This window comes from Notamacropus eugenii, chromosome 5 (assembly GCF_028372415.1).
Source record: "Notamacropus eugenii isolate mMacEug1 chromosome 5, mMacEug1.pri_v2, whole genome shotgun sequence".
NCBI lineage: Eukaryota > Metazoa > Chordata > Mammalia > Diprotodontia > Macropodidae > Notamacropus > Notamacropus eugenii.
The window spans coordinates 355,863,888-355,888,140 of record NC_092876.1 but is presented as its reverse complement, the minus strand read 5'-3'; the positions used below and the strand labels follow the sequence as shown (position 1 = coordinate 355,888,140).

Here is a 24,253-nt window from a genome sequence, read left to right as displayed (position 1 = left end):
TGATGTCTAGGCTCTTTTTTTGATCATGGCTTTCAGGTAGTCCCATAACTTTTAAATTGTCTCTCCTGGATCTATTTTCCAGGTCAGTTGTTTTTCCAATGAGATATTTCACTTTATCTTCTATTTTTTCATTCTTTTGGTTTTGTTTTGTGATTTCTTGGTTTCTCATAAAGTTATTGGCCTCCATCTGTTCCATTTTAATTTTGAAAGAACTATTTTCTTCAGTGAGCTTTTGAACCTCCTTTTCCATTTGGCTAATTCTGCTGTTGAAAGCATTCTTCTCCTCATTGGCTTTTTGAACCTCTTTTGCCAATTGAGTTAGCCTATTTTTCAAGGTGTTACTTTCTTCAGCATTTTTTTGGGTGTCCTTTAGCAAGGTGTTGACCTACTTTTCATGCTTTTCTTGCCTCTCTCTCATTTCTCTTCTCAGTTTTTCCTCCACCTCTCTTACTTGATTTTCAAAATCCTTTTTGAGCTCTTCCATGGCCTGAGCCCATGGTGTATTTATTTTGGATGTGTGGGATATAGAAGCCTTGACTTCTATGTCTTTCCCTGATGGTAAGCATTGTTCTTCCTCATCACAAAGGAAGGGAGGAATTATCTGTTCACTAAGAAAGTAACCTTCTATGGTCTTATTTTTTTTCCCTTTTCTGGGCATTTTCCCAGCCAGTGACTTGACTTCTGAGTTTTCTTTCCACACCCACCATGCCTCCAGATCTGCCCAGCCAGCTCTTGGGGTCTGAGATTCAAATGCTGCTTCCCAGCCTCAGGGCTTTGGGCAGGGGCAGGGTTGCTATTCAGTGTGAGATTAAGTTCAGGTGCTGGGGTGGGGGCAGGGCCACCACACAGGGCTCAGTTCCCTCAGGGGTTTTACGAGGAGACCTTCAGCAATGCATCCAAACTCCTGTCTGCTTTGGGAGGCCTTGTCTGCTGCTGCCTCTGCTGCTGCCTCCCAAGGGGGCCTGAGTTATGGGGACACCCCACTCGCCTCTTGACCAGCCAAAGAGACCCTCTCACCAACCCTTGTCACCTGTGGGTGGAGGGACCTGTGCGGCCACTGGAGATTCTGTCCCTGAAGCCTTCTGGGATCTGCTCCTCTTGGTGCCGCACGGCCAAGGCAGGACTGGGCTCTGCTCAGGGTCTGGTGCACGAGGGACCCTTCGGGTCAGTTTTTCAGGGCTCTCTGTAACAGAAGTCTCCTCTGCTCCATTGTTCTGTGGCTTCTGCTGCTCCAGAATTTGTTGGGAGTTCTTCTTTACAGATATTTTATGGGCTGTGGGTTCAGAGCTAGCATATGTGTCTTTCTATTCCACCATCTTGGCTCCTCCCCTGAGAATTTCTTTTGGAAGAAATAGTTTTATGTTTTAGGAGGAGTAAATAATCTATCCTTTCTCTTTCCTCCACAGCTCACAAGTATATACAGTTCATCTCCAGCTCTGAGCCGATATTTTGTTTCAGTTGAAGTAGATGACTCCAGGTAAGAATGTGGAACAGTCTTTAGAAATTTTGGGTTCATAATACCTTTCTGTAAAGATATGGTGGCATAGTAGATAGAGACCTGGCCTTGGAGTCAGGAAGACCTACCTTTTTCTGATACGTGTTGGTTGTGTGACCTTAGGCAAGTCATTTAACCAACCTTTCAGTATCCCAGGCAATTTAATAAAGTACATAGAATTTGAATACTGACCTGAGTAGGAATTCGAAATCTAGAAGTTCCCTATAACACTGAAAATCTAGTCCCTATTTCCTACTCCCCATGGCATTGTTGTGTATGTTTCCTCAAAGTTCAACCAAAGGAAGGTTTTCCTCTTTACAAGGGTCTTCTGAAGAAGACTCTTGAGTTTTTCCTGGAAATTTAAAAATATGAAATAGCTACTAGATTATCTGAGATTATTTTTTGTCAGGAAGGTAGACTATGAGGTCTCTTGCAGTACAAAGCAGATGTGATCATCCAAGGGTTTTGGAAACATGATTAAGTAAGGGATGTGAACAGTCATTCATCTTTCACACCTAACAGATGTGTTTATGAAGGGCAAAAATAGTAATAGCACTGGAGAGGCAGTGTAATTCTGGTAATTACATGTACTTTTGAGGGACTCAGGCATTTCTCTATCTATTCAACAAATCTATTCAACATTCCTGAGATCTATAGAGTGAAAAATATTATTTGATCAAAAGGCTTGTCTCCTTTTCTGGCCCCAGAGAAGAAGTGTGATTCAAGTTCTATATGGTAGATTAGGGAGTGAGGGAGGTAGGAATGACTTTCTATTTTCCTGGAGGACTAATGGAAACCCCCAAAATTTTAATAGCAATAGTCCTAGTTTCTCAATATTTCAGTAACCTCTATTCATGGCCTTCTCTAAGATATGACAAATGAAGACACAGGAGAAAAAGAAAAGAAGACTTTTAAGGCAAGAAAGAAACTTCTTGAGAATCTAATCCAAATGGGCAGAATGAGCAATTGCATTGAGATAGTGATATTCCCAAAGGAATGCTCTGGAATTGGAGTCAAGAGACCTAGATTCAAAACCTGACTCTGGCACCCACTAGTTGTCATCTCTCCATACCTCAGTTTCCTCATCTGTACTTCATGAGATGGTCACGAGAAAAACCACTTTGTAAATCTTAGAATACTGCAGATATGTTGCTACTGTTGCACAAATATTCAAGTGAGTTTTGACTTCTCATCCTCTATTAAGATGTTCTCACCAGACATTAAGACCTAAGCTATGACTTCCACAGAGGGGTCTATCCAGTATGCTAGAGGCCTTCCTGACATCAAGAGGGTGCTCATGGAACTCTATCATTCCTTGTTCACTTTCTTCTTCCTATCACACCTTTCCCCCAATGACATCATTTACTCATGGTCTTCAAAGTTCATATGTTGATCATATGTCTTAGTTCATATATACTCTACCCTTTTCCATTGCCCTGTGGGTAATTTCATTTTCAATTCTTCAACATTGGTTGCATGAAGTCTTAAAATACAATACCAGTAGGATGGTGATTTCTTGTTCCATACTCTTGTTCTTGTTGAGCAAGAAATGGGCAAATGGCTGGTATTTTGAGAGGTATTAGTACCTTTCCTAGGGTGAGGAACAATCAGAAGCAAATAATTGCCTTGCCCTTTAGCACTCACCATTGTGACATACCTCTGAGTCTAGGATCAAAATACAAATTAAATTATAGGTTTGGAATTTTAGGGAAACTTAGAAATTGTCTTTCTGATTCCTTTTGTGATACAAGGAGATGAGACCCAGAGAATTTGAGTGACTTATTAAAACCACAGAGGTATTAGGAAATGGAGTGGTCCTCTTATTTCAAGGCTGCTTCTCTTTGTGTTGGCTCCAAGTTACCTAGACTTGTACATTGTTCTCTTCATGCCATCTTCAGTCCAACCAGACTGTCCTTTCCATTTCTTATACATGTCATTTCATATCCTGCCTCCATACCTTTGGAAAGACTGTTCTCTATATCCAAGATATATTTTCCTTTCACCTCTCCTTCTAGGGAAGCCTAATACGTTTTAAAGCACAGCTCAAACATTACTACCTAGATGAAATCTCTCCAAATTTCCTTGAGCTACTAAAAAATTAGCTTGTATTACATTTCACATGAGAAGCTTGAAGTCAAACATCTCATAAGAGCAATTACCTGGAATTTTTAATAACAGGGTTGGAACTTTCTTCAGTCAGTTTTTAACAACAGCATTCTGTCAGTGTGATATGGCTGTGAATGGAGTTTTTGGCCAGCAAAAACCATACTGACAGTTCCTCTGCCCTTTCTGAAGCCACATTGGCTCTTGGGTAGATGACTGTCTTCCAGGTGAAGGACCAGCTTATTAAAGAGGATGCTGGCAAGAATCTTGCCAGCAATGACTAAGAGAGAGACCCTGCCCCGCTCCAGCCCAATGATTGTCACAGGACAATCTATTTCCTTTACCTTTAATTGAATTGTTTTAAGAAGATTCTGAAGATCACCTGGCAGGATAAGATACCAGATACTGAAGTCCTTCCTTGAAATAAACTGGCAAGCATTCAAACTCTTCTTCAGAGAGTGCAACTCTGATGGACCAGCCATGTTGTTGAAATGCAAAATGTATAGTCACAAAAAAGACCATTTCATGTAGAACTCACACAGGGCAAGTGCTCACATGGTGGTCAGAAGAAGTGATACAAAGACTCTCAAAGCCTCTCTTAAGAACTTTGGAATTCATTGTGTGACATGGGAGACACTGGCACAGGACCATTCAGCATGGTGTGCCCACATCAGAGAAAGTGCTGTTCTCTGTGAGCAAAGCAGAATTGAAATAGTTCAATTTAAAGAATTCACCCTAAATGTTCACACAGACTATTTGTGCCTGACTTGTGGTAGAACATTCTGTGCTTGTATTGGTCTGCTCAGCCAATTGGACACACTGAAATTTGACTCTGGCATAGTGATGTCATTTTGGACCTCTTTGAGAACGAAAGACAACAATCATGGCAGTGAGCAAAGGATGCAACAAAGTCTCTGAAGAATTAAAAATTAATGTCATACAGACAGTGTTTAGCATGTATGAATAGGCTACATCACATAACTAAGGAAGAACTTTGAAGAAGGATAGGGGGTAAAAATTCTCCTCAAGAAAATGATGAACTGGCATGTCATGAGGAATATGGAGCGAGCCATCAGAATGCTCCACATGTCTCTTCTTGCTGTCAGGAGAAAGCAAGGAGGGCCCCCAGCCTGTTGGATGGACCTTCTTCTGCATTCATGGGAAGATATGGACAGGAGGCACACAGAAAAGGCAAGAATGGATGAGCATTGGTACATATCAATATCATTCAAGGAAATGTTCAAATCAATGAAATAGATATTTGAATAGTTCATTATATTTTTCATAGGCCTATATGTGTGATAAACATATATATGTATATTATACATATGTTATATAGCTATGTGTGCGTACACACACACACACACACACGTTCTGTCTTCCATAGAACATGGGGGCTGCAAGGTGATGTAGTAGAGTACCAAGCCTGAAGTCATGAAGATGCATCTTCCTGAGTTCAAATCCAGCCTCAGACAGTAACTGAGTGACCCTGAGCAAGTCACTTAACTGTGTTTGCCTCAGTTTCCTTATTTGTAAAAATGAATTGGAGAAGGAATTGGCCAACCACTCCAATGTCTTTGCCAAGAAAACCCCAAATGGGGTGAGTCAGACACAACCGAAATGCCTGAGCAATAACAGAACGTAATTTCCTTGAAAGCAAAGACTGCTTCATTTAGAGGCAGTGTGACATAGTGAAAAGTGGGCTGGGTTTGAAGTCAAAGGATCTGTGTTTGCTTCTTTCTAGCAACATCTCTCACAAATGTCCTTTTCTCTCTTCTGGCACTGCTACAGCTCCAGTGCAGGCCCTCATCCCCTCACATCTGCACTATTGCAATACCTTGCTGGGTGGTCTTGCTGCCTCAAGTCTCTCTCCATGCCAGACCATCTTCTACTCAGCTGTCAAACTGATCTTCCTAAAATACGGGTTTGACCATGTCACTCACTCCCCACTCAGTAAACTCCAATGGCTCCCTATTATCCCTGTAATCAAATATAAAATTTTCTGCTTGGATTTGAAAGCCTTTCCTAACATGACCTTATCTTACTTTTCCAGGCTTCCTACCCCTCTCCCTCTTCTATGTACTGTGTGAACCAGTGATCCTGGCCTCTTTGCTTTTCCTCACCTATGACACCCCATCTCCCAGTTATGGGTGTTTACACTGCCCCCTTACTCCCATGCCTCGAATGCTCTCCCTCCTCATCTGTCTTCTGGCTTTCTTCAAGTTCCAGCTAGATCCTGCTTTCTGAAAGAAGCCTTTTCCCGTCCTCCTTAAACTTTGTGCCTTCCCTCTGAGACCACCTCCAATTTTATTCAACATAGAATCTTGTTTGTACATAGTTGTTTGCATGTTAAATCCCCACGTTAGGTTGTGTGCTCCTCCAGGGCAAGGGTTCTCTTTGCCTTTCTTAGTACCCCCAGTGTTTGCTTAGAGCATAGTAGGTACTTGATAAAATGCTTGTTTATTTGCTTACTACGTAGGTGACTTTGGGCAAATCATGTAACCTCACCTGGACTTAGTTCTTCATCTGTAAAATGAAAGCATTGCACTAAATGACCTCTAAGATCCCTTATACCTCTAAATCTCTGATTCCTGATCCTCCTCCATCACTATTGTTGCTCCATCTTCTCTGGGAGTCCTGCCTTCTTGAAGCTCTACTCAATGACCTACCCTTGGAGGAATTTGAATTATGCCAGAGTGGGTACCCTGACACTCCCAGAGTCTGTGCTGATCTTCAAGGTAGAAAGCCTTGCTTTTGTGATTGCTTTGCTTAGTGCCCAACCCTTTTCATAACTCAGCCTGTACCATTGGTGGGTGAAAGTTCAAGTCTAAGACCAGATGAGGAAATGAGACCCAGAGAAAGGAAGGGATTTCCTCATAGTTGGACAGAGTTAGCAGCAGTGCTTAAAGTAGAATCTAGATCTCTTTTTTGATTATGCTAGTCTTGTCCAGTAGGACACTCACTGTCCACCTGGAGAATTAATGATAAGGTCAGGGACCTGAATAATGCTAAGTAGGTGGTGGGTTGGGGTTTGAATAAGCTGGCTACTCCCACTCTCTAGTTAGCTCATCTCTCCCTGGCCTGCAAGAGTCTCCTAGTTGGCCAAGCCCCTGATAAAGAGAGCAGTATCATCAGCCCCCATTTCTTTATTGCTTTATCATGTCATCACCATTATTTCATCTGATGCCCCAGGCAGCCCCTGAGGTAAATGAGTCAAGAATGACTGTCCTGCTAGCTCCTCTTAAAGGGATGGTTATTATGAAAAACAATTAGAGGAAGGAAGAGGTTTCATGAAACATTGAATTCCAAAGTCCAAAGCAGAGCATAGCTTAGGAGCCCTGGGTGACAAAGGACAAAGAAGCAAATTTTGCGTCAGTACAAATTGATTAAGCCCCCACAATGTGGCAGGCACTATATAAGGAAAAGGAAAATGCTATTTTCTGCTCCCAGCTCTTCCAACAAATATAAAGCTGGAGGATCTTTTCCCCTAATGCTGTAATTCTGTGTAGTCATTTGGTTTAGGCCTTGTTCGTAAAAGGCCAGTGGGAATGTGACCACTAGAGGATGCCATTTATCTAGTCATCTTAAACCCCAAATCCCTTCTTATGGGAATTTAAACACTGCTTTCATTTCTACAGGATATTGCTTGAGAGGATACTCCCACGTGGGAGCCTCTGTACTTTTCTTAATTGTCATTGCTGTTACTATTTGAGTCATCTTGAACCAATGGAACAAGAGAGGAATTGTAGCTAGGGTTAAATATTTAGGCTGTATTTAACGAGGATTTCAAGCCATTCATTAATTCATTCCCCACAGTATCTCTCAGAGAACACTCATATACGTACCCTTATTTTAGAGTCAGGGGAAAAAGGTGGAAGAAAGGTTGAGATGCTTGACTTAAGGGATATGACCTGAGTTCATGGTGATAGGGTCCTCGATTGAGAGCTAGAAGGGGCTGTAAAGGTGTCAACCTACTTATTTTACAGGTTGCAGCTGAAGCCCTGAGAAATTAAGTAACTTTTAAGAGGTCACACAGGCAGGTATGTAGCAGATCTGGGAATTCGAACCCAGATCCTTTGAGTCCAAATCCACAGCTCTTCCCACTGAACCACACTTCATATTTGCTGCCAGTGTGAACCATATGAAAAACTATAGGAATCTATTATTACACTGGCAAGGAGTTCCCTCTTTTGAAACAGACTACTCAGTATGTTAGATGCTGCCATACTGTTTTGAGTTTAGAATGTACAGTTCCTCTGGAGGACTTCCTTCTCCCTTATCTTCATACCACACCCCTCCAAACTGTATGGACCCTGTTTAGGCTGGGTTAACTCACATTGTGGGCCCTGCCTCCAGTACACTTATAACAATGGATCAGTATACACATTAAGTTAATGTGTATAATCAATATCATATTGTTTACCTTCTCAATGGGTGGGGGAGTGTTCAGAGAGAGGGAGAAAATTCAAAACTCAAAATTTTTTATTTTTTTAAATTAATTTATTTAACTTCTAACATTCATTTTCACAAAATTTTGGGTTCCAAATTTTCTCCCCATTTGTCCCCTCCCCCCACCCCAGAACACCAAGCATTCTAATTGTCCCTATCACCAATCTGCCCTCTCTTCTATCATCCCTCCCTTCCCTTGTCCCCATCTTCTCTTTTGTCCTGTAGGGCCAGGTAACTTTCTATACCCCATTGCCTGTATTTCTTATTTCCTAGTTGTATGCAAGAACAATACTCAGCAGTTGTTCCTAAAACTTTGAGTTCCAACTTCTCTTCATCCGTCCCTCCCTACCCATTCCCTTTGGAAGGCAAGCAATTCAATATAGGCCATATCTGTGTAGTTTTGCCAATGACTTCCATAATAGTCGTGTTCTGTAAGACTATATTTGCTCCATCCTATCCTGCCCCCCATTGCTTCTATTCTCTCTTTTGATCCTGTCCCTCCCCAAGAGTGTTGACTTCAAATTGCTCCCTCCTCCCATTACTCTCCCTTCCATCATCCCCCCTACCCTGCTTAACGGCTTCTCTCCCACTTTCCTGTATTGTAAGATAGGTTTTCATACCAAAATGAGTGTGCATTTTATTCCTTCCTTTAGTGGAATGTGATGAGAGTAAACTTCATGTTTTTCTCTCACCTCCCCTCTTTTTCCTTCCACTAAAACGTCTTTTGCTTGCCTCTTTTATGAGAGATAATTTGCCCCATTCCATTTCTCCCTTTCTCCTCCCAATATATTTCTCTATCACTGCTTAATTTCATTTTTTATAGATATGATCCCATCCTATTCCATTCACTCTGTGCTCTGTGTGTGTGTGTGTGTGTGTAATCCCACTCACTACCCAGATACTGAAAAATTTCAAGAGTTACAAATATTTTCTTTCCATGTGGGAATGTAAACAGTTCAACTTTAGTATGTCCCTTATGACTTCTCTTTGCTGTTTACCTTTTCATGCTTCTCTTGATTCTTGTGTTTGAAAGTTACATTTTCTTTTCAGCCCTGGTCTTTTCATCAAGAATGCTTGAAAGTTCCCAATTTCATTGAAAGACCATTTTTTCCCCTGAAGTATTATACTCAGTTTTGCTGGGTAGGTGATTCTTGGTTTTAGTCCTAGTTCCTTTGACTTCTGGAATATCATATTCTATGCCTTTGGATCCCTTAATGTAGAAGCTGCTAGATCTTGTGTTATCCTGATTGATTGTATTTCCACAATACTTGAATTGTTTCTTTCTAGCTGCTTGCAATATTTTCTCCTTGTCCAGGGAACTCTGGAATTTGGCCACAATGTCCCTAGGAATTTCTCTTTTTGAATCTCTTTCAGGCGGTGATCTGTGGATTCCTTGAATACTTATTTTGCCCTCTGGTTCTAGAATCTCAGGGCAGTTTTCCTTGATAACTTCATGAAAGATGATGTCTAGGCTCTTTTTTTGATCATGGCTTTCAGGTAGTCCCATAACTTTTAAATTGTCTCTCCTGGATCTATTTTCCAGGTCAGTTGTTTTTCCAATGAGATATTTCACTTTATCTTCTATTTTTTCATTCTTTTGGTTTTGTTTTGTGATTTCTTGGTTTCTCATAAAGTTATTGGCCTCCATCTGTTCCATTTTAATTTTGAAAGAACTATTTTCTTCAGTGAGCTTTTGAACCTCCTTTTCCATTTGGCTAATTCTGCTGTTGAAAGCATTCTTCTCCTCATTGGCTTTTTGAACCTCTTTTGCCAATTGAGTTAGCCTATTTTTCAAGGTGTTACTTTCTTCAGCATTTTTTTGGGTGTCCTTTAGCAAGGTGTTGACCTACTTTTCATGCTTTTCTTGCCTCTCTCTCATTTCTCTTCTCAGTTTTTCCTCCACCTCTCTTACTTGATTTTCAAAATCCTTTTTGAGCTCTTCCATGGCCTGAGCCCATGGTGTATTTATTTTGGATGTGTGGGATATAGAAGCCTTGACTTCTATGTCTTTCCCTGATGGTAAGCATTGTTCTTCCTCATCACAAAGGAAGGGAGGAATTATCTGTTCACTAAGAAAGTAACCTTCTATGGTCTTATTTTTTTTCCCTTTTCTGGGCATTTTCCCAGCCAGTGACTTGACTTCTGAGTTTTCTTTCCACACCCACCATGCCTCCAGATCTGCCCAGCCAGCTCTTGGGGTCTGAGATTCAAATGCTGCTTCCCAGCCTCAGGGCTTTGGGCAGGGGCAGGGTTGCTATTCAGTGTGAGATTAAGTTCAGGTGCTGGGGTGGGGGCAGGGCCACCACACAGGGCTCAGTTCCCTCAGGGGTTTTACGAGGAGACCTTCAGCAATGCATCCAAACTCCTGTCTGCTTTGGGAGGCCTTGTCTGCTGCTGCCTCTGCTGCTGCCTCCCAAGGGGGCCTGAGTTATGGGGACACCCCACTCGCCTCTTGACCAGCCAAAGAGACCCTCTCACCAACCCTTGTCACCTGTGGGTGGAGGGACCTGTGCGGCCACTGGAGATTCTGTCCCTGAAGCCTTCTGGGATCTGCTCCTCTTGGTGCCGCACGGCCAAGGCAGGGCTGGGCTCTGCTCAGGGTCTGGTGCTCGAGGGACCCTTCGGGTCAGTTTTTCAGGGCTCTCTGTAACAGAAGTCTCCTCTGCTCCATTGTTCTGTGGCTTCTGCTGCTCCAGAATTTGTTGGGAGTTCTTATTTACAGGTAATTTATGGGCTGTGGGTTTGGAGCTAGCATATGTGTATCTTTCTACTCTGCCATCTTGGCTCCTCCCCAAAACTCAGAATTTTAAAAAGTGAATGCTAATAATAATTTTTTACCCAAAAAAGATACATTAAGGAGAAAAATGGAGAGGAAAGAGATTGGGGGGTATTGTGGCTAATAATATGTATGCATGATATTGACACGAATGAAAAACCCTGAGAGACAGTTTCTGGGTAATTAGTAATCAATTTATTCGTTAGGCTACTTGGCAATCAATAAATTGATGGTCAGTGGTTTCTCTGGTAACCAAAGATACCCAGGGAGACCTAGAGATGCCTTAAATACCTTCTGAAAGGGAATTCTCCCAACAAGTGAAAATCAGCCTTAATTGGTGGACATTTAATGAGGAGGCAGGCTAGAAGTTTTCAGGTTCTCCTGTTGAGAAGGAAACTTGGTAAAGACTCAGCAGCCTCCTGCACCTGGACCTCCCTGGTTAGTTTTCTACTTCATGAGTTGGGTCACCCTAAATTCTAATGGAGAGGATCCAGCACAAGGGTTCCTTCCCTCAGAGTAAGGGCTTGCCTAGATTGGATTTTGTTTATACTCTAAACTGAAATTAGGTCTGCTAGCAACTTTCTTGAGGGTTGGGAGTAATCTCATCAATCTGTTCTTTAGAGATTGATTTTAATAAGAGTTGGGCCTTAGTGAGGAAACAGAAAAAAAGCCTGGATCACAAATTAATAATTAGTTATTGATATAATAAAATAATAATAATTTCTCTCAATATATTTTACTTATTATACAGGAATAAGCTAAGCCACTTCACCTCTACTCCAACCCAACTAGGGTAGAGATGGAGCATGAATAGTATAACATACATGATGAATGTAATTTCTTCTCAAGAAAAGGCATTTTTAACATCTCCTTTCCTACATATACACGCCACTAAGAAGGCATCATGGGATAAAAAAAAAAAGCTTTGGACTTCAGGTCAGGAAAAATCTGGGTTCTAAAGACAGTTTTCCAATTTGCATAAACATAAGAATGTCAGTTACTCCCCACCCCTCAGTTTCCCCATATTTAAAATGGGGAACCTCATAGCTGTCGCACATATCTCACAAGGTTTAATGAAGGGGAATCTAGTGGCATAATATTTATAAAGCACTTTTTCAAGTATAAGACATTTTAGAAATAAGAAATAATAAGAAAAATGAAAAGTGATTCTAGTGTTCTGTGTAATTACTGTCTCTGTATTTGAATTGTTATTCAGGAGTGACAATTCCACTGTGGCATACCACCTCCATTTTGCAGTTCCATCAGAGGATGACATCTTTATGAAGTACATGATGAGTGAGGAGTTAGTGCTGGGCATTTTACGTCAAGATTTTCATGATGAGAGTCTATCAGACTGTGAAACTCTGGGTATTGATCCAACTTCTCTCTCACTCTCCTGTAAGTATAGTCCATCACAGAGTATAGGTGTGGAAAAGTACAGAGAAAAAATATGCATTTTGAGATTAAACATTAATAATTAATAACCAGCATTATGTAGTGCTTTAAGATTTTCAAATATCTCATTTTATCCCTTATAACCATGGGGCATTGATACAGTCATTATCCTCATTTTACAGATGAAATAACTGAAGCAGGCAGAGGTTAAGTGACTTGCCCAGGGTCACACAGCTAGTAAGTATCTGAGGCCATATTTGAACTTGGGTCTTGCTGATCAGTGGTCTACCAGGTGTGGGGAACCTGCAGCCTCGAGGCCACATGTGGCCTTCTAAGTCCAAATTTTACAGAACAAATCCTTTGCTCAAAGGGATTTGTTCTCTGAAGTTTGGATTCGGTCCAAGGACCACACTTGAGGACCTGGAGGGCCACCTGTGGTTCCCCACCCCTGGTAGATGCTTGACCATTTAACTGTCTCACAGAGACCTAAATTCTGTTCCCAAGTCATTATAAGACATTAACAAAGTCACTTATGTTATCCGTGATTTAATATCACCAGTAACTTTTCTAGGCAAATAGTGGGAAAAGTAGATTGGAAAGAGGAGAAACTAGAGGCAAGAAAACTAATTAGGAGGCTTTAATAATAGTAATCCAGATATGAAGATGAGCAGCTTGGTGGCACAGTGGATAGAGTGCTGAGCCTGGAGTCAGGAAGACTCATCTTCCTGAGTTGAAATCTGACCTTAACCACTTACTAGCTGTGTGACCCTGGGCAAGTAACTTAACCCTGTTTGCCTCAGTTGCCTCATCTGTAAAATGAATTAGAGAAATAAATAGCAAACCACTCCTGTATTTTTGCCAAGAAACTCCCAAATGGGATCATTGAAAAATTACTGAACAAGAAGAAATGAGAGTTTGAACTAGACTTAGTTGTAAAGACGGAACAGCTGCTAGAAATATTTTAGAGACAAATTATACAAGATTTGTCACCTTTTAGATGTGTGGGATGAGAGAGAAGGAATGAAATAAAAAGTTATGAGTTTAGATGAGTTATGAGCAGTGATGGTGGATTTTAAAACAAATGTTAGAGTGAGGGTGAGATATTTTATTTTCTAAAGAGGGTGCAGAATTCAGTTTTGGTCAATTCCTCTTTGAGGTGCTAGTACACTATCCAAGTGGAAATGTCTTCATATCATGGCAAAAGCTTATTTTATCTCTGCTTTAAATTAAGCCACTGTGCACAGCCTGGACCACTAGATTCCAGCTGGTTTGGGTTAACTTAGCAAAGGCTTAATTTAATTTACTCTTCAGTAATCTAAACACTGACACAGCCTCACATCTGTGAATAGTCAAATTGATTGATGATAAACACAGACCTTTCTCTCCTAGACAGTGTTTAAAGTTAAGAGAGTGTCCTGGAAACTTATTAAAAACTGAGTGTGAAGATCTAGGGGACCAGGGGATCAAGCCCTTGCTCTGTGATGAATGAACTTTATGATCTGTAGTCACGTAACCCCTTTAGTCCTTAGTTCCTATGTATGTGAAAGAGAGATGGTGGGGAGAGCTATTTTCAGCTCTGATAATCTGTAAACCTTTCACCTGGGAAGCTAGGTGACAAAATTGATAGAACACCAGGCTTAGGAGTCAGGAAGACCTGAGTTCAATTACTAGCTCAGATACTAACTGTGTGACCCTGGGCAAGTCACTTAATCCTGTTTACCTCAGCTTCCTCATCTGTAAAATGAGCTGGAGAGGGAAACAGCAAACCACTTCAGTATCTTTGCCAAGAAAACCCCAGATGAGATCATGAAGAGTCAGTCGCCACTGAACAACAAAACCCTTTCAACCTCTTTGTTTTTAAATTGATTTTTAGTTATGTGTGACTCCTCATGACCCTTTTGGGGATTTTCTTGGTTAATCTGAGGCAAGATTTGAATTTAGGAAGAGGAGTCTTCCTGACTTCAGTTCTGGTACTCTATCCGCTTGGGTCCCCTAGCTGCCTCTCTTTCTTTGCATTCCAACAATTCTCTTAAAATTTTCTTCCTTGTCACTTTAATCAATACAATCCTTTTCTAGTCCTTCCTACAACATTATCCTCTGGTTTTTCTACCACAAATTTAAAATTCATCTTCCTTATAGACAAATGACTCCTTTACCTCCACTTGCATTTCTTCTGCCATTGTGTCAGAATCTTTTTTTTAATGGAAATATGACTCCTATCTTCTACTTATATATTATTGAAACAGAGGTTTTTGATTACATATTGGAAAGCCTGAAAATTCAGGCCTGTTAGGATTATACATTAACCAAAAGTTCCCTGGTTATAAGAGAAATTCTTGGCTTTAAATCCTTGGTCCTATGAACCTACATTTAGACAATAGTCAATCAACCAACATTTATCAAACATTTGTTATGTACCCAGCACTGTGCTAGCACCTGGACATAGAAAGTTCAGTGACAGTCCTTGCTCTCATAATCCTTGGTACTTCTTCTTCTCTTTAGTAATTAATGTGTCTGTGTTCCTTTCTCACATCTTAGATGTTAAACTTCTTGAGTGTAGTCCTCATTTTATCTATATGTATATTCTTAGTGCCTAATAGAGTGCATTGTATATAGCAGATGCTCAAACATGTTAATTTGATTAATGTTCAAGCATCATGATACTGCCCAGCAAAAATGCCACTTGATCTACAGAGTGGTGAATCTGGTTTGCCAAAAATGAGAAGCGGTTTGGAGCTTAATCATGAGAGACCAATGAGAGGAAGAAAATCCACTAAATATCTATTTATGGATGAAATAGCAGTGTTTTGTGATTGTCTCATTGGGGAGACAAAAGATTTATGCATTAAAAATGAATCAAGATTTTGTGTATGAGAACAAAGGGAAGAGAAAAAAATTGGAGGCGGTCTAGAAAGCCTTAAGCAAAAGAAATATAAAATTCTAGGGTAACAAAAAATGTTATTAAGAGTATCTCTGAAGATTGATGAAAAAAATGATGATGAGGCACTATAGAATGGAGGAAAGAGAAGTGGAGCTGGGAGTAAGGAGACCTAGGTTTGGGTAACCACTTCTGACAACTTACTAAGAGTCTGTAAGCTAACTTCCCTTAATCTTAGTTTCCCATCTGTAAAATGGGCAAATACTTGCACTACCTACCTCAGTTGTATTACAAATATACCTTATAAGGTGCAAGGCACTATATAAATCAAAATGTTCTTTATTGAGGAAAATTACTATACATGTGTGTATGTACAGATACGTACATGTATTTGTATATATGTGTCTATATGAATGTGGTTTGTATATATGTATGTGCATGTATTTATACATATAAATACACATACATATACATACACACATATACACATACATACCTACAGACATATATAGTTGTTGTGGTTCAATCATATCTGGCTCCTCATGACCCTATGGTTCAAGTAATATTGTCCATGGGATTTTCTTGCTTTGTCATTTCCTTCTCTGACTCATTTTACAAAGGAGGAAGCTGAAGCAAACAGAGTTAAGTAGGTTGCCCAGGATCACACAACCAGTAGTTGTCTGAGGCTGTATCTGAACTCAGGTGTTCCTGACTTCAGGTCCTGCAGTCTCCCACTGAGTCACCTAGCTGCTTCCTATTATGTATATTAGGGGTTTACAGTGTGAGCTTCCTGAGAGCAGGGACTGTGTTTCGCCTTTCTTTATGTATGTAGTTCTTAGTAGGTACCTCTGACACATAACAGGCCTTTAGTAAATGCTAGTTGACTATTTAAAATATATAAATCTAAATATTTTAATCTATCGTATAAAATACCACGCGCATCGGCCACGTGGTAAAATTGTTTGGTTCCTTTTAGAGTTTATTTTTTAATTTCATCATCTAGTTTATTCATCCATTTGGGAACTGACCAAATTGAGATATTTTAAAAACAGCTGTGATTTAGATTCTAGGTCTTACCTTATGCACTGTTATACTTTTGTAGACTGTTTGGTACATACATAGGATGTCCCAAAAGTCTTAATGCAGTTTTCTGTTATTAAAAAAAAGCTTAAAATTATGTAGAAACTTTTAGGACACTCAGCATACTAGAGGGGTGTGTGTGTGTGTGTGTGTGTGTGTGTGTGTGTGTGGAGTGGAGAAGAAACTTTTGATTTTTGTTCCAGAGTTGAAGTTAGGAAAAACAGAGTAAATAAAAAATGAAATAACTTTTAAAAACCCTGACTTCTTAAAAAAAATACTAGAACTTTAATAATGGAACTTTTTCTTTTCCAGAGTGAAATGGAATCACACCCTTGGTTTCTGAAGTTTTCTAAGTGTCTGTTACTTTTCTGGAAAGGGAAAACTCATTTCGTTTCAGAGACAGAAATCTGCTAACACCATCATTCTGAAGACTGTTAACTAGAGACTCAAACATTGTTCTCGGAAGCCTTATCCTGCCATAGATGAGCAGTCCACTTGACTCTTCCTGTCATATGTGAGGCAGAAGAACAGGCTGTTAGTACAGCCACAGAGATATCCTCTTGGCTATGTGGATGATAAAGACAACGTCATCTCCTGCACCTACTCAGGACACTGGGTCCTGCTCCATAGCAGAATAGCTCCAGCTGTACAATCTTGTAAAAGCGGATGGAAGTGGGAGGAAGCTCTTGTACATATATTCAGTGGCCTGTCTCCTCATCAAAGAAGTGCATTTCTCATGCACATTTTCCCCCTAGTACATGGCAGCTGCATTTCCAATTGTCATTTGAAACAACCCTTGTAGGCAATTGGTAGCTTACTCCTCCACTGGACCCCTGATGGGAGAAAGTCGGCTTGAAATTTCCTATTGGTAAAGGGAATAAATTGAGTCAATTACTTCTCTGTAGGTTTCTGGATACAGATGGGGACGATATGCTCTACCTCTTAGCACAGATGTGTTTTTGTTTGGAGTGGTGCAAAACTTGAGTGACAAAGCTATGATCACATGCCTGAGAGAGGAGATTCCAGCATACTGTTTGCCATGCTAATTTATGGTACCTTGTGTTTGTTCTATAACACAGCCTTCTTTTTCTAATATATTTCAGTATATTGACTCTAGTATCTGGGTTAATTTGTGAGCAGCTGGGTGGTGCAGTGGATAGACTACTAGCCCTGGAATCAGGAAGACATCTTCCTGAGTTCAAATGTGGCCTCAGACACTTATTATCTGAGTGATCATGGGCAAGTCACTTAACCCTGTTTGCCTCAGTTTCCTCATCTATAAAATAAGTTGGAGAAGGAAATGGCAAAGCGCTCCAGTATCTTTGCTAAGGAAACTCTAACTGGGCTCACAAAAAAACTAAACAGAGACCACCAAGAGGACCTGGCATTTGCATGGGAAGTTTTTAGTTCACTTCTGTGTCTTAGTGCTAGCCTTGCCTCAGTCAGTTTACATGTTCAGCCCAATTTTTCATAATTTTGGAGTATTGAATAATCAAATGTATTTATAAGAAGCAGGATGATAATAGCAGAAGGAACACTAGGCAGTGAGGGAGACAGTTCAAACACCACATACCTACTAGCTTTGTGACCCTGGGCAAAACTCTGCCTTAGTTCTCTTATTGGTAAAATGAAGACAGTAGCACCTACCTCACTAAATTGTTAGGTTACCTAGGTGGTGCAGTGGAGAGAGGGCTGGGTCTGAGGAAGCTTCATCTTCCTAAGTTCAAATCTGGCCTGAGACCCTTGTTAGCTGTGTGACCCTGGGCTAGTCACTTAACTCAGTTTCCTTATCTATAAAATGATCTGGAGAAAGGGAGGGCAAACCTTTTCAGTATCTTTATCAAGAAAACTTTAAATGGGGTTAGGGAGAGTCAGACAGAACTGAAATGAATGAACAACCACAGCACTGAGCTGTGCTGAGGGTCAAATGGGTAAATATATGCAAAGAGCTTTGAAAAACTTGAAGTATTTGATAAAGAAGATTTGCTATTGTTGATTGAAGGAGAATTTCGCATAAATACATCAATTGATTGATTATTCAATACTTCCAAATACTGAGGTGTTGGCATTGCCCCGAGGAGGTAAACTGATGCCATCGTAAAATTAGAAGGCTTTCTCCTTTTGCACTAGATTCACTTTATAAGCTTATCAGCCTGTGACTCAGCAGCACCACCTGGTGGTTGCCACTAGAAACAGGGTCTCCAATCTCACTGTGATTTCATATTATTGAGGAGATTCCTTTAGTGTTTTCCACAAAGAAATGTTTCATGGTTAAAAAATGAAGAATCCTTGGTCTTGATTGTCTTAGAGTTAAGTCGAACCTTAGGCAGAAGTCAGGGAGATGGACAGGGTGTGAAAATCTCTTCTCTCCTCTCTCTGTAATAGATATAACAATACTCTCTCTGCAAAACAGAGGCCAAATTTAGGCAGCTTTTTATGCACATTAAAAGCAGCATTGTGTGGTGGATAGATGGCTGGTCTTGGTCAGAAAGACTCCCACCCTGAGACATACTAGCTGTGTGATCCTGGACAAGTCACAACCTCATGGTGCTCTAGGTAATACTCTAGGATTGCAAATAGAAGAAAAGGTAACAATATACACATTGGTTGGAGGAAGTTTTCTTACAGGAGAACTTACCAACACAAGTGAAATCACAGGTCCAGTTCCTATCCCTATTTATGTACGTTTGCAAGGCTGTATGGAATGTGAATGTTCTTTTTTAACCATAAGAAGATAATTACTTTAATTTGGAGTTATCATTTCTGGGACAGCACCTTAATTAAATTATGTGGGGTTTTCTTTCTTTGACATGTTTTTGTATGTTTTATTATTATGTGGTGTTTTTGTGGGGTTTTCTTGCTTTGTCATGTTTTTGTATGTCTTATATATAAAGAGCAAAGTGTGAATTTTAGAAGATGAAATTTGTTTTTTAAAGGGGGGATGATTTAAGTATTTCTTGCAGTAAATTATTTTGTGTGATAATCCTAGTCATCTTTCCTTTCCCCCCCTCTTTTTAGCTTTTAGAAGTTTGGAATTTGAGGAGAGAGAGAGAAAGAGAGAGAGAGAGAGAGACAGAGAGAGACAGAGAGAGAGAGAGAGAGAGAGAGACAGACAGACAGAGAGAGACAGAGATACAGACGGAGACAGAGAGAGAGAGACAGAGACAGAGATGGAGAGAGAGAGAGAGAGAGAGAGAGAGAGAGAGAGAGAGAGAGAGAGAATGTGTTCATGCTACAAAGAGCATACTAGAATCATTGCCTTAATTTCCCTGCCAGGTAAATTCCTCTAAGGGCAGCTAGGGGATATGGTAGATAAAATGCCAGGCTTGGAGTCAGGAAGACTAATCTTCCTGAGTTCAAATGTGACCTCAGACATTTATTAGCTGTGTGACCTTGGGCAAGTCACTTAAACCTGTTTGCCTCAGTTTCCTCATCTATAAAATGAGTTGAAGAAGGAATTAGCAAACCACTACAGTATCTTTGCCAAGAAACCCACAAAGAGGTTACAAACAGACACAACTGAAAAACAACTCAGCAACAAATTCCTCTAAGAATATGGTAACAGTGTAATAGTCTTAGATCTGTGATTCAGTGTCAGTATCTGTGAGCTTTCTCGCTGAGCTGTGGCTGGGGGAAAGGACCCATTTAAATCTATTTTAAGTGTACACAGTTTTATCCTCTCCTTACTCTTGGGATGGGCAACAGAACTGACAAAGATACTCACATTGGCTTTGCTGTCTTTGTAAGTCCTGCCCTTGAACCCTGGCGCAAATGGAACTCTGCTGTCAGATAGATAGCACCTCTGTGAAGAAGAGAAGGCCATATTCTCATCACTATTCCTACCACATTCATCTATAGAGGGACTCCTAGAGCTTTGTCCCAGTTTTACAATTAGAACAAGGCAGCTAGGCAATGTAGAGGATAGTCCTCCCTGGACTTGGGAGGACCTGAGTTCAAATTCAGCTTCAGACACTTATTAGCTGTGTGATCCTGGGCACTTAACTCCAAATGCCTCCAAAAAAAAAAAAAACAAGACCAAATCTGGATTCAGGAAGAACCAAGTTCAAGTGCTTTGCTCTAGATTACACAGCAAATTAGTAATAGAGCTAGGAGCCCAGATCTCATGATTCCCAGGCTAGAGGCTGAAAATCAAGTGTGAAGGTTCTTTAGGTGGTGAGGTAGAGTCCTGAGCTTGGAATCAAGAAGACCTAGGCTCAAATCCAGTCATGGATACTTACTAGCTGAGTGACTCTGGGCAAGTCATTAAGTTCTGTGTATCTGTCTTCATCTGTAAAATGAAAATAATAGCCTTTATTTTCCAGGGTTGTTGGAAGATAACATGTGATATCTGTAAAATGCTTGGCAAATCTTAGAGAGCTTTACGAATGTTAATTAGTAAAAGTATTATACAATCAATGCCCCAACTGTAACATCCTGGCCCAGAAATGTCAAGGTTATGAATGCTTTAAACTTGGTCCCCCATGACAAGAGTGACTGAGGGAAAGTAAAGCGGTGAGCAGAGAGACTGTGGCTCTCTGTGTCTAGGAGATGCTAGATATACAGTTGCACAAAGAAGTTTGTAAAACGTTCGAAAGGAAATTTAGGGAGAGGAGTGTGGGTTGTTAACATTGTTAAATACCAAGAGGGACCGTGTGATCAGATTAGGTTCTCATACTAAGCCAGGAGAAGAACAAGTCAGCCGTCAAATGACCACAGACAAACATATACCAGTCCTCATTGTCTTAGGAAGTGGGTACAATCTCCGTGATTCACCTTCAGTGGTCTCTCACTGCACACAATGGGTTTCACCCAATCTGTTTGGGCTTGGAAATGTTGGATCAAGCTTTAAAATTTGCAGTAGGTTACCTTGTTTTCACTTGGCTTTGGTTGTCTTCTTTGCACTGTGTTTAAAACAAAGATTTATTTATTTGTGAACATGTGGTTACTTATGTTCTAAGTATGAAACCAGAAAGGAAACCACGAGTGGGTCTGTGTGCTCCATAGCTGCATTTACAAGAACTTGGGGAAAGAACCTTGATGTGAAAATTATAGGGTCTAAAGTCAGAAGGAATCTTAGTGACGAGTCTAGTCCAGCCCATCATTTTGGAGATGAAGAAACTGAGACCCAGAGGAGAGGCAACTTGGTCAAGGCCAACTAGCAAATAAGAGAGCTGGCATTTGAAACACCACATCTAGGGCTATTTCCACTTAACTATGTTGCCAAAATGACTGAAACGCCAGTTCGAGATATGTTTATGACCCTGACAAAGTCTTTTAAACTCAGCTTCCATTTTACTCATCTGGAAGGTGGAGTTGAGAAGAAAACTGAAATTCTGTGCAGAGTAGGAGATACTACTTCAGGGGTAAAATGGAATTGTCATGGATTAGGTAAAGATATCTGAAAAGAGCTTGTATGGTTTGCTGGGTCATGTGTTCGCAACTTAAAAAGTATCTTGTTCACAATTACAATCATTTTTGTCATATTTATTAAGTAATGAAGTTTGTTTTATTTTGTAATATTTTGTGTTTTTTTAAGCTTTTTACATATTTGTATAATAAGATTATTCTCAACTGACAGAATGAATCAATTTTAATTATAAAAATGTGGTTTGGGGGATCCTAAGAAGGTTTTCCATATCCAAAGTTAACTCCCTTGTTAGTCATGGTGTTTGAAACCCTGCTAGGGAAAATGTGTTGGATGGGGAATTGGGAGGTCCAGGTTCTAGTTACAATCTGGCCAACAACTAACTGTGTGTGACCTTATACAAGTCATTTCCTTCTCTGGGCCCCTATACCCTTCTTTACCATCTTGCAATACTTAGCATTTTTCCTTGGTGAAACCATCATGTCGCAGACATCATCAATAAATAAAATGAAAATATTACCTGTGTGTTGTTGTTTTACTTTGCTTTTGAAGAGGACCAGTGACATCATGGGGTGATGTCATCATTGGTGTGTGAATTGGATTTCAGTGAGGCTGAGCCTCACTCTCTCAGAGTCATCCAAGTCCAGCAACAAGACAAAAATCAGGATGACTGGTGATGGCTTAAGTGTAGTGGATGACCTTGGCATCTTCGTTGTCTGGCCAGGCTGTAAGTGTTCCATATTTGCCTGCGTTAGCCATCTTTGTGGCTACTGAAACAAATTGTTCTTGTTTGCCCATACATGCTTGGGGTAGACATCCCCCTAACTCATGGACAGGTTTAAGGCCCGTGGGTTACCAACCTGGTTTAGCCCATCTGCTGAGATGGTTTACTGGGGTGTGGCCACTGTACATTCTACAGCTGCTTGGAGCCTCAAGTGAGTGGGATGACCAGCTGGACACCCAAGTTGGATGAGCAGCCCTGAAAAGGCTTTGACAAGTGCTCAGAGAAGGGTACAGCATATTCTAAGCACAATCAATATTTGTTGTATTGTGGTAGGACCACATGTGGTAAATGTTTAACAACTAGTTCTCCAAAACAAAACAAAAAACCCCTCAAAAATAATGTACACACTTCAAACTTTAATCTGCATTATAACTTCTCTAAACAACAAAACAATAAAATCAAGCCCTGATTTGTAGTCTTTTGCCAATTTTTGAGGTATAAATGCTTACACTGAAAATTTACTGTCAGATTTACAGTTAGATTTCCAAGCCAGTAGAGCTGGATCTAGCATATACCTGAGTGGAACAATCGTTCGTAAGATGATAGATGTCGATCTAGGGCAGCAAGGGATTGTAGAGGAAGGCTGTCAATCTTGAAAATCTTCATATCAGCAAATTAGGTCTCATGCAAATTAGTAAATTTAGTAATTTAAAACTTAAAAAATTTTAGGAAACAGTCTTCATATCAGTAAATTAGGTCTTATTTTATGAAAATTAGTAAACATACTATTTAGTAACTTAAAATTTGGTAAAAAAAAGTCTTCATATAATTAGGTATCATTTTATGGAAATTAGTGAATATATAAATCAGGTCTCATTTTACAGAAGGGTCTAGTGAGACCCAGGGAGATTAAGCAACTTGCCCAAGATCACATAGGAAGTAGATGTCAAGAGTGGATTTTTTGGTTCTCTTTCTCCCCCAAACTCTAAAGTATAAACAGAATGAAACTTTTAAAAAAATGTATCCTACTTGTGACTCTTGAGACATTAAAGAAAGACAGATCATTCCTGGGATGTTCCTCAAATAACAGCCCAGACAGTAATTTCATGCTGTGGTCTTGGGTAAAGGGATCCCTCAACCTGTGTGGAGATCTTGCCCCATTGAATCAAAACAGAGAGGTGAGTGAGCAGGCAGCAATGTGTTGACATTGATTCATGTAGTATGGTCCAATACAACAGGCATTTATTAAGCATCTATGGTATACACAGCATTGTGTTAGGTACTGGTGAAGACAAAGTTTAAACAAGACAGTGTCTGACACCAAGTTGATAACAGTCCCACAGGGAGTGAGACTTCAGCACACACAACAACTGTAACAGAGAAAATGCTTTAAAGAGTTACAGAACACTGTTACAAAAGATCTGATAGATTATCTGCAATGATGGGAATGGTGAAGGGTAAGGGAAGGACAGGAAAGGCTTCCTTAGAGACAGGAAAAGCATATAAGTTTTAAAGAATGGCTGGAATTTAATGGGTAAATAAAGGCACTCAGGATTGAGAGCTGGAAGGGACTTTAACCAGCATCTAGTTCAATCCCATCATAGCAGATCAGCAAGTTGAGTCCCAGAAAAGTTACTTGCCTAAACTTACAAAGGAAATAAATTGTAGATGCTACAAAAAGAAAACAATATAAATTCAGTACATGTTATTTTTGCAGGGCAGTGCCATATTTGCCTCGTTGACCATCTACCTGGGGCTCATTCCTGCCTGGCAAGCAATGAAGCATCTAGCATATGATGGAAGACTCTGTCTGCATCCAGAGAAAGATGCGATAAATAGAATTATGTACAGAATGGTTTAACATATGTATATATGTGTCTATGTACATATACGTGTATCTATATGTATATGTACATAGACACATGCATGTTTTTGCCAATGGTAGTCATCTTTTGGGGGGTAAGAAAAAAGAAAAAAGTTACATGATA

At 40.2% G+C, this 24,253-nt stretch overlaps 1 protein-coding gene across 1 annotated transcript in view; it reads left to right on the top strand.

Moving 5' to 3' along the window:
* C5H3orf52 (chromosome 5 C3orf52 homolog) overlaps positions 1-22,060 on the top strand; it is a 53,631-nt gene extending 31,571 nt beyond the window's left edge. Inside the window, exons 4-6 of the mRNA XM_072614024.1 lie at positions 1,407-1,477; positions 12,040-12,221; positions 16,489-22,060. Coding sequence (XP_072470125.1) covers positions 1,407-1,477; positions 12,040-12,221; positions 16,489-16,490 — 255 coding nt within the window. The 3' untranslated portion in view covers positions 16,491-22,060. The remainder of the gene's footprint in view (positions 1-1,406; positions 1,478-12,039; positions 12,222-16,488) is intronic.
* The last annotated feature ends 2,193 nt before the right edge of the window (positions 22,061-24,253 follow it).